Raw genomic sequence first — 10786 nt, 5'->3', positions numbered from 1 at the left:
TTCCCCCTATTTCACACAGTCAGTTCCCTTCACTCATTGCCACCTGCCTGGTCTCAATGGGCCATGGAGTCTGTGATTCTTGATGTAATATCTCCTATCTTAATAAATGAGAAAACTGAAAAGGAGCAAATTTAAGGGAGTTGTTGATAGTCAGTAAAATGTATCATTAATGTCAAAGCAGGTTATGAAAACCTCATCTCTTGATCAATTAATTCATTCGACATTTGCTTTTGTCTCCTCTCTTTGGTCCCTGTCTGTTTAATGTGTTAGTATGCAAAGTAACAGGAAGATAACTAAAATTCCACACACCTCTAAGACAAACCTCGACTTTTATAATTTTTAAAGCATGCAATTATAAATGATTCAAAACAAGGAGATAATGTTAACTAAGATAATAAGTTATTTTGTAATGATTAAATTAAAAGCATTTAGTGACCAAACCGAACTGTTTACATACTAACGTATTAATATTGTAGGAAGAAAAATGTGGTTATTTAACTGCCTTACTACACAAATGGAGTATGAAAATCAAAGACACTTTAATATTAGAATCTTTAGATGTAATAACCATTCATACTATAACAAAATGATGATGATTTCTGCAAGCTTTCTTTTCAAGATTTGTAGAACACTCTTGACTGAGAAGACATAAGAACTCGCTATGTGCAGTTCAATAACAAAGCAAAACGTACATGTTTTTCAATCTTACCTATTTAAGCTTTTGTTCATTTTGATGATATTATCCAATTCTTCACTTTTGGAAGAGAAAAAAAAATATCTCACATCAATAAAAGCTTTCCCAGAGTCAAAGGGCAGATTCACCTTAAAACAATTATTTCTGAGTTCTCTGAAATAAAACATATGTGCCGCCTTTATATCTACAAAAACCCTGTCTAGCCTTCAAATCTGTCCTCAAACAGCTTCCTCCAAGAAATCTTTCCCAGTTCTCCATCTGAATAGATGGAGGGCTCCATTTCTGGAACCCCTGCAGCATTTTGCATCTTCTTTACGGCACTTACACTACTATACATTTAATACAGCTATTGCACACTTACCTTATGTTAATGTCCCTGCTCTTACACATACAAATGTGCACACACACACCACTTAAAATTTAGAGCTGTATTTTTCCTTAGTTCCTCTTCAGTCTTTAATACAGTATCTTTCATACAATAGATGCTTAACACGGGTTCTTAACTGAATCAACAAATACAGGTACCTTGACTAATTACAGATTCTATCGTTGCGTAATATACTGCACAAAGCAGCTTTGGAAAACACTTATTCATCAGTAAGTCTGGTTTCTTTCTTGACTTCTACTCTACCTTTTTCCAGGACAGCTAAATTTTCTATGTTTTTTTCCATATAAGATAACTGTAACTTTCTGGCTGCTTCTTTAGGAGCAAACTGTTTAAGTTCAACTCCTGGGTTCCGGAATAGCCCTCAGAATCAAACGAGCTCAGCTCTCTCTCCGAAGAAGGCAGCCTCAGCGGGTCTCCTGCTCTTGTCCACTCCTCAGCTTTTCTCTCCTCAACTTTTCTGTCAAACTTCATCCCCATTTCTCTTGCGTTCCTCATCCAGCCTTTCAGTTCCCAAATCTTGGTTCTCCTTTCTTCCTGCTCTAGAATCACATGTTTTCCACACTTTCTCAATGTCTTTATTTCTTCTTGAGTCATCACTGGTATTGACCAGAAAGAAGTGAGTCTTAGTAACTTAGCAGTTACACATTCAGGCTCCCAAGTCAGCTATACCTGAATTCCAGTCTAAGATTCACTGCTTATTAGTTGGTGATTCTGGGTGAGTTACCTAACCTCTAACTGCCTCGATTTTTCCATCTGTAAAATAAGAATACTAATAGTACCCACCTCAGAAAAGAATTAATAAACTAATGAGTATAAAGTGCTTAGTATAATGTCTGGCAAGTCGTAAACTCTCAATTAATTTTGGCCATTATATTAAACAGTTCCCAGTCAATACTAAATTTTTTCTTTAAAAAGTGCTAGCTGTCTATGGCCATACCACCCTGAACAAGCCCAACCCCTTCTGATCTCAGAAGCTAAGCAGGGTCGGACCTGGTTAGTACTTGGATGGGAGACCACCTAGGAAGACCAGGTGCTGTAGGCATAAAAAATAAAAAATAAGGGACTGTAAGCTGACAAGGTCCTTGCAATCTGTGAGGTCAACCAAAGGTTGCCTCACCTAATAATAATAATAATAATAATAATAATAATAATAATAATAATAAAATAAAAAATGTTAGCTATATTTATTTTTTAAACTGCATTTAGAGACACCAAGATTTTGGGTCAGCCTTAGAGAGGTATAGTCACTAAGTCATGCATGTGCTTTGAAGATGCCTGGCATTAGGTAGTGACAGAATAGCTGCTGGGGCAGTCCTCTTAGAGACTCGAAGAACACCTTACGTTAACAGCTACAGATGAAGCCTTTCAGTAATATTATGTATTCAATGGTAAGATTGAAGCCTGAGAATAAACACTGAAATACAAAAGTTGCTGACTGTGAAAAAAGTGACTAACGTTCTGTCCTAATGTGATACAAACTTTACCCTGTCCCCTGACACAATGCCACATTATCTTTTCTTGCTTGAAATTCTACCTTCTATCTCTGAGGCTATGAATCTGTCCATGTCCCCAAGGGAAAGAGCAGACTTAAGAATCCTGTAAATTTTAGCCACAGGCCTTTCTGACTGGTGTGAGTCACAATGATGAGATTATCAGGATTTGGGGTTGCTCATGTTTATCACAAGAAAATTAGCATAAATCATGAGAGGGTACTCTGTGATAAATTAAACAAATGGAGACTGCATCTGAATGAAAAAGTTCAGCTTTTAAAATGACCTTAAATTGATGAAAGCTTTGGATATTAAGTTTCACCATTGCATTTGCAATAAATTAAATGCATTTAATCATATAAGAGTAATAGTCCATTTCACAAAGAAATACCACAAAGAGCAGCTCAAAAAAATAAAGCTATTCGTATGGATGTCCTACAGTAACAATACTTGGCTATCGATGCAACAGACATATCCTCTTGGCCCTGTTAAAGCAGCAGCTTCTCTCTGTGAAGAATGTTTCTGGCTGTGGAATTCATGCATCGTGGCTAGAGAGAATGGGCAGGAAAGTTAAACTAATCGCAGCTCTCATTGTTTTTGTCTGATTTATGACAAACTAATAATTTCTCTTCAGCATCACTCACATATCTCTCCTTTAAACATCCCTATCTCCCACCAAAAACTATTTTTAATCCCTATTAAAAACAAAATATTACCACAAACAAAAATAAATAAATAAAATTAGAGATCTAGGCACTTAGATGAGAGAAGAAATGGAAGTGAAACGTTCAGGAGACTTTCTAGAGTCCCCGTCTGGATTCAGAGCTTCTCTTTTGTTTATTAATTTGCATAGATAAGCCAAGCGTCACTTCTGTTTCTTCTCTTTAGTTCTTTTGACTGAGACTGCAATTCCTAATAACACTCTAAGCACTGCTAAATTCAATTAAGCAAGGAAAAAAATTGTAGGCATGTGGTTTAAACTACAAAATGTTTATACTCAAGGTTTTCTCACTGCTCATCATTATTTTGTCATACTCTATTATATAAACACCTACTTTGTACAAAGCATCATATCAGACTCAGTAAATGTAAATGACATATGGTGAATAAGACAAAATATCTGCTTTAAGAGATTTAGGAGATGATAGAGAGACAATGAGACATTTACATAAACATGAAAAAAACAAATATGATTAGCTGTTATAAAATATGAATCATGAGGTTCTAATAGCTTGGAGAAGCAGAAGTCTCATCTCACTAGATCACTCAGGGAAGACTTCACACAGGAGGTGATATTTGATCTGGGTCTTTAAAAATGGGTAGGATTTGGATAGATTAATATGGTGGCTTTGAGGAGGAAAAAGAATGCCATTGCATAGAATGGCATAAAAAAAAAGACAGAGTATCTAAAAACTGTGGAAAAAAAGTGGTTTGATTTGATATTGAATGTAGGGTAACTGTAAAGGTGAAGTCAGAAATAACTCTGGAGGGATGTCAGAAACATGGCAGAGTAAGAGACGTCCCCAGATCTCTCCCCTTGAAACAACAATAAGCTCAACATCTGAAAATCAACAAAAAATACCCAAACTGCACACCAGCATGTCTGAGTGTGGGATCTGTGCATAAGAGCTACCACAGGAATGAGCTGGAGCTTGGAATTCAAGAAGTCAACAGAACACCCAATTATCTCAGTCCAAAAAGGCCTTCATCAAGACACATTGTATTAAAATTATCAAAAATCAACAACAAAGACAGAATTCTCAGGGCAGCCAGGGAAAAGAAGACGGTAACCTATAAAGAAAAACCTAATAGATTATTGTCAGACTTCTCAGTACAAACCTTACAAGTCAGAAAGGAGTGGAATCAAATATTCAAACTATTAAGTGAAAAGAACTACCAGTCAAGAATAATATATCCAGCTAAGCTCTCCTTTAGATACGAAGGAGAAATAAAGACCTTTCCAGAGATACAAAAATTGAGGGAATTCTCCACTACAAGACCTGCATTATAGGAAACACTGAAAGGGGTCAGTTCACCTAAAACAAAATGACAAAAAAAAAAAAAAAAAAAAAGAACTCTGGAATGTTTAGTTGGAGCCAGGTTAGCAAGGGCCTTGAATGAGGTTTCATGTAATCAAATGGGCAACGTAGAGCCAGCAGAGTGACTGTTTGAGCAGAATCTTAGAAAGGAACTCTGGTAATCATAGGTTGTAAAGGTTTAGTGGGAAGAGAGACTGGAGGAATGTAAGTAAATCTGGACAGCTACTCTAATAACCTATGCTGGAGTCAATGAGAGTTTGAACTTGAGTGAGGCCACATGGTCATGAGGGACATTTCAGACATTTGACCATACATGCCTGGTACTACATAGAGGAGAAAAGAATGGTTCCCGAAAGGTGAGCTTGCCTGAATAGAAGAACAGAGGAGAAGTCAGGAAATAATCTATTTGAGAAGGGAGTTGAATATGGCTTAGGATATTCTAAGTGGGAGTGCTAGGGAGACAGATTCATGGAGGTCTGGACAAGCAACACAAATACAAGATGAGTGGTTTCGAATTAGGTCAAAACCATGGACAGCTAAGGTCACTGGGATGTGTACGGTCACCAGAAGGGGAAGCAGAGGAAGGAAACTATCCATAAATATCAATACCACCAAATTTTCAATGATACATCTAGGGACACCAATTCTTCTTTCTTTGAAATTCTATATAATAAACAACATTGGGATTTTGTTTATATTGGGAACTTTAAGGTACTGGTTAAGCATTTTTTTCTTTTTGAAATGTACAGAGTAGAAAAAACCAAGCTCAAAGCTCTAAGACCTCACCCCTTGTCAGTTTTCTGAAGTGAAGTAGCCACTTTAACGATGTTCTCAAGATCTTGACTCCTTCAAACAATGAAAAATAAATACAAGTCAGTGCCAGTAGAGCAATCTGTAAAGCAGCTAAAATTTCTCTCTATGCTCAGTGAAGAAAGCGATAGTTCATGTCTCATTTAGGAATTATTCAGTCTAACTGAATAACAAAATAATTCCATCATATTAGCTTATGACATGCACACACACACACACACACACACACACACACACACACACACACACACACACACACCCTCTCTTCCGCCTGGTGTTGCCTCTGCCATCTAGTGCTCACTAAAATAACTACAGTTTCTCCTAATGATGTCATTGGCTGCCACAAAGTTCTATACTTAAAAAAGGATATGAAAAAGAATATACAGTTAACTGCACAAGTAAACACAGAAGTGAGTTTAGAACCTTTTCTACCCAAACCAAGGAGCATTATGTTACATACTCAGATGATTAATTCACCCCTCATACGGGGTGAAAATAATTGTCTTCTTAGGCTTCCGAAGAGAAAGAAAGTACATTGTAAACTATAGGCTATGTGGAAGCACGTAACACGTAACACATAAATCCATGCTGATCTCTCTAGATCATGAAAAGGAATAATTGGGAAAATCCTTATAGGTTCCTCTGTAATTAAGACCTACGTTTCACAAACAATGTCTCATAGAAGGTTAATAGAATTCCATAAAAAAAAATTTGTAGTCTAGTAAATTTGGGAAGTGTAGCCAACTTTTGGAGATTCAGAAGCTATGTAAGCACACTGAAGACTCTGGGGAGTCTGTGGCAGAGAACTCTACTGTTCTGTTCTGAGGGTCAAAGGAGATGATTTTTAAAAAATTAAAAGTATGTAAGTTTTGAACTTTGAAAAATGCTTTCAGTCAAAAAAAAAAGTTTTGACTGAAGAATTGTTTTATCATAATGATTAAAATGGTAAACTTATTATGTGTTTTTTACCATAATAAAAAATTTGGCTTACCATATTGATAAATCTATAATATGGCATCGTCCAAAAGCTAATTTCAGATATAGTGTTTTTTTTCCTTAAAAAAATATAAATAAAAACAAGATATATCTAAAACAAATACTAAACTAGACGGAGTATGCAAGACATCAGGAATAAATCACAGTGTCATGGGGAAACCTCACTCAAAGTCATCAGCACAATTTGCAAACCTCAGAGCTGGATGTGACCTTAGTATACAACCAATTCTAGGGAAAGCTTTTATAGAACACATGACTATATTTCTACCTATTCATTTATACATTAACATCAACTATGTCATTGATCTTGAGACAAATGCTGGGAATAAAGAAGTGTTTTCCTATCTTAAGGGGCTTCATCTTATTCTGTTAACACATTCAGACAATTTTGGTTTTCTTAATGTAAAGCCTAAAATAGAAATAAAAAGAATAAAATTCTTAGGTACATATAAAAATATTGCTTATCCATTATATTAACGTCAGCTGGAAAACTGATTTTATCTATTTTACTATTGTTTTGTATTTTTAAGTGTTCTAATAAAACATACTTAATCATTTCTTCAGTTATATATGGTTACAGATACAGTTCCTTATACCTTATATTTCTTTCAGCAGATCTGGTTTCCATATATCGACCTGCTTTAGGTGGACAAATCTGCCTATATTTTAAAAGATAAAGATAATGTTTGTTAGGTAAGAAAACACTTCTCTGTTAAATTTAAAATTCATAAGAAAACATATATGTTCAAAAAGCCCGGAGTGTACTGGAACAATAGCACTACTTGAGATAACAAACTTGACCTTAGCTCTTTTGGTTCACCAGAACTCAGCCATATCCTATATGAAATTCTAGAGTTCAAGATGCTAACTTTGCAATTTAGCCCATCTCTTTTAATATCCTTTTAACCATATATATAGAAATATCTGTTCTAAATATGTTCATTTTATTTTAGTTTCCAATCATCAATAAAGCATTTTTATACTTATCTCTATTAGATGATACAGTATTTTAAAATATTAAGAATCATTTTTTGTTCTGAGGCATCAGAGGGATACTTTTTATTCTTAAGCACATTTCTTTTGAATACAATTAAGAAATATATTTGCTCAGATATGATGGGAAATATTTTTAAAATTCCAGTACACTCACTACATTGAGAACAACCACAAAGAGTTGACAGAATTAAATTTTATGATGTTAGGTTCTGCCTCAATTTATGATATAAAGCTTTCCTCTGCTGTTTTTTTAAGTATCTTATTGACCTACTTATGCATTCTTGCTTGTTCTCAAGAAACTATATTCAACTATTTTTTTGTACTCCTGAGGACATGTGTTAATTACATAGGAAACACTTCTCTTTCATATTCTTTCATTAAAATCATCTTGCTGTGATTAAAGTAATCAGGATTTAAAACACGTAAGTTGTCCTAATTTTATTTTTAAGATCATTGGTGGAAGAAAGAAACTAGAGTGGTAAAAATGGATTAGACCAATTCCCATGAAATTTAGCTTCTTTTGAATCTACATATGTTTAATGCTTTAGTCGCAGATTTTAGATTAGAATTTGGGAGGAACCAAAGCTAATTTATTTTAGCCCCCTGAAAAAATCCTACTCAAATTCAATTTAATTGCTCAATACTGTAAAAGAAAAAAATAATGTAAGATAAAAAGCTTGAGAAGTTGTTTTTAAGAGTATAATTATAACCATTGTACAAATAAAAAGTTATAAATCTGACCTATATTTTTTATTAACTCAATGAAAAAATATTCTCTTGACTCATTAAAAAATGTATCCTCTTATCCTAAGAACAAAATTTCAAAGGTCCTGTGAAGTTTCACTGAATAGAAATTCAGACATGGGTTTTTAACTCACTAAAGTAAACACCTAATGTCACATAGCACTGCTGTCAAGTCAGCATTTTCTAGCTGAAGTTACTCTCTTACTAAAGAATAGTTGTAAAATTGTCTTACATGTTGTTAAAAAAATTACCATCAAAAAGCAAAAATACAGAAGAATCAAAGGCAGGCAATCAAGTGGATCTAATGTATTATCTTCATTGACTTACTATTTTTTAATTTCACAATAATAATGGAAATGTGCAATGTACGTCTTGAAAAATGGTTTGAGATTATTCAACAGTTTAATAGGAACCCATGGGAAGATTTTCAAATCTCTGAATTTGTTTCTAAGTATTAATAATAGATAGAGTGACAGAAATTCAAAGTAGAAAAGTAGTCTTTTTTGTTTCTTGATTTGAAGATGAGTTAATTAGAACATTTTTCAAATTTCCAAGTTTTAAAAAAAATTACAGATTCCTTAGCTAAAACAAGACTAAAGAACTACCCAAAGGTATTTCTAACATAAAGGAGGATTTGAGCAATAACACAAAGTTTTAAAAATATTTTTCATCAGAAATTACAGCTCTTAATGGGAAACTTAACAATAAGTAAATATAAACTAAATATATATTTATGTATATACATATTTATGTATATATTTATATATACACACATATGAATATGTACATGTGAACATATATATTTATAGGCAAAGAAAAAGAAAGAGAAAGGGAGAAGTTTCTTACGTATTGTTTCCAAATATATAAATTAGAGGAAACCTGAATGTCCAGGACATGGACATTGTTCAGTTTCTTGAAGGTGTATTTCCAAAAACAAGTAATGGCCATAAGTATTCAAAGGTAAACATAAATAAACAAACAGTTGACAAACAGAAGTAGCAAAGCTTTATATGTGCCTTGTCAATGAATGTGCACACAAAACAAACCTATGCTTTGCACAAAACAGGTCACCATTCATTTGCTTTCATTTCTCTTGGGTTTCTTCATTTTGGCAAGAAATTCTGGAGTGCTAGGTCTTACCTATTATCCCGTCTCAGCTGGTTAGGAGATAAAGCAGGAGAACTGGGCTTTGGGGGTATTGGAGGGTGAACAGCTGGTTCCCTTTAAAACAGAAAATAGCACTTCATTTCACCATGGAAACATGGTCGATTTTAGCATCTATTAGCTGAATGCATTTATTACCTACATGGAAATCTTATGCATCTTAGAACTCTAGTACATGAGGTACTTGAAAGACCAAAATCTAAGAAGCACTAAACTTTAAAGAAGTCAAGTATTTAAATTACAGATATTTTTAAAGTTAATTTAATCAGATTTTTGTAAACCATATCCTCTTTAACCACAGTTTGAAATATAATGTGTTCTTTAAACAGCTTAATATTTTGCTAGACTATCTAGCTCACGTGGTGGTATTTGGGGTCAACAGTGCATGAGCATAGTAAATGGTTCTTGGGCATTAATATATAAGCTTCTTTAGGAATTATGTCAACTATCAGGCTGCTACAGACACAGCAAGAAAGGTTCTCAATTCCATAGACTTCAAGGTAAAGTTGATTTGGAGCTCTTAGCTAAATCTGACTTAAATATTGTCAGTACAGGCCAGTTTGATGCTATGAAGTATGCGTGTGTGCGCGCGCGCACACACACACACACACACACACACACACACTGTCAGCCTAAACTAGGCAACAAAGTGCCAAGGCATCCTCTGAGCTGGCATGGTTGGATGACCTAGGAACTGGAGACAGGCAATTATGTGCATATTAGATGGAGTCAGCACCTTACTCAGGACATAGAACCACGACTACCCGAGTTGTTTCCTGTTATCATCAAGATAAATTTCCATATTTTGTAAAAGTACTCTTGTGATCTAGACCACATGCTAGGTGAACATGTGGGCTCTGGACCCACATTATCTGAATTGTCAGCTGTGTGGCAATGAGTTAACTTGATTCAGTTTCTTTGTCTGTAATAACGCTTCTAATAAGATTGCTGGGGTATTGTCAGAACTGAAAGAAAATTTGCCTTTTATTTAACAAACATTTGTCGGTAGCTTTCTATGTACAGGGCACTCCACAAAGTGGATAATTTCTCTGTTCTCAAAAGGCTTTCAATACACAAATAAATATTTGACAGATGGGGAAAAGTGCTATGAAGGAAAATAAAAAAGAGTAAAGGGATATGGAGTGATGGGGTAAGGACACTATTTTATATAGAATAGACTGGGAAGGCCTCTCTGTGAGGTAAAATTTAAGCTAAGACCTTAAGGAAGTGACAAAATGAGCCAGGAGAACATCCAAGGGACATATATAAATATGGGGATCATCAACTTAGAGATGGTATTTAATTCTTGAAACTGGAGATCACCAAGGGTGTCCGTATAATGAGAGACAAAAAGCAGGCCAAGTGTTATATGCTGGGCCCTGTAATATTTTCAGATGTTGAGGCTATGAGAATTAAACAGCAAAAGAGCCTGAAGAGAAGTGGTCAAGAAGAAAAGAAGTATGAG

General features: G+C 34.6%; 1 protein-coding gene and 1 pseudogene across 1 annotated transcript in view; one reads left to right on the top strand and one right to left on the bottom strand.

Annotated features, from left to right (window-relative positions):
• SCEL (sciellin) overlaps positions 1–10786 on the bottom strand; it is a 124902-nt gene that overhangs the window by 46126 nt on the left and 67990 nt on the right. The window contains exons 10-14 of the mRNA XM_023522118.1: positions 9298–9378; positions 7014–7076; positions 5398–5457; positions 710–754; positions 323–327 (exon numbers count right to left, since the gene is read on the bottom strand). Coding sequence (XP_023377886.1) covers positions 323–327; positions 710–754; positions 5398–5457; positions 7014–7076; positions 9298–9378 — 254 coding nt within the window. The remainder of the gene's footprint in view (positions 1–322; positions 328–709; positions 755–5397; positions 5458–7013; positions 7077–9297; positions 9379–10786) is intronic.
• On the top strand, positions 2006–2124 carry LOC111730730 (annotated as a pseudogene).

Source organism: Pteropus vampyrus, unplaced genomic scaffold (assembly GCF_000151845.1).
Source record: "Pteropus vampyrus isolate Shadow unplaced genomic scaffold, Pvam_2.0 Scaffold332, whole genome shotgun sequence".
In the NCBI taxonomy this organism is placed as follows: domain Eukaryota; kingdom Metazoa; phylum Chordata; class Mammalia; order Chiroptera; family Pteropodidae; genus Pteropus; species Pteropus vampyrus.
The sequence above is the reverse complement of the archived record's forward strand: the minus strand, read 5'-3'. Positions and strand labels throughout refer to the sequence as shown.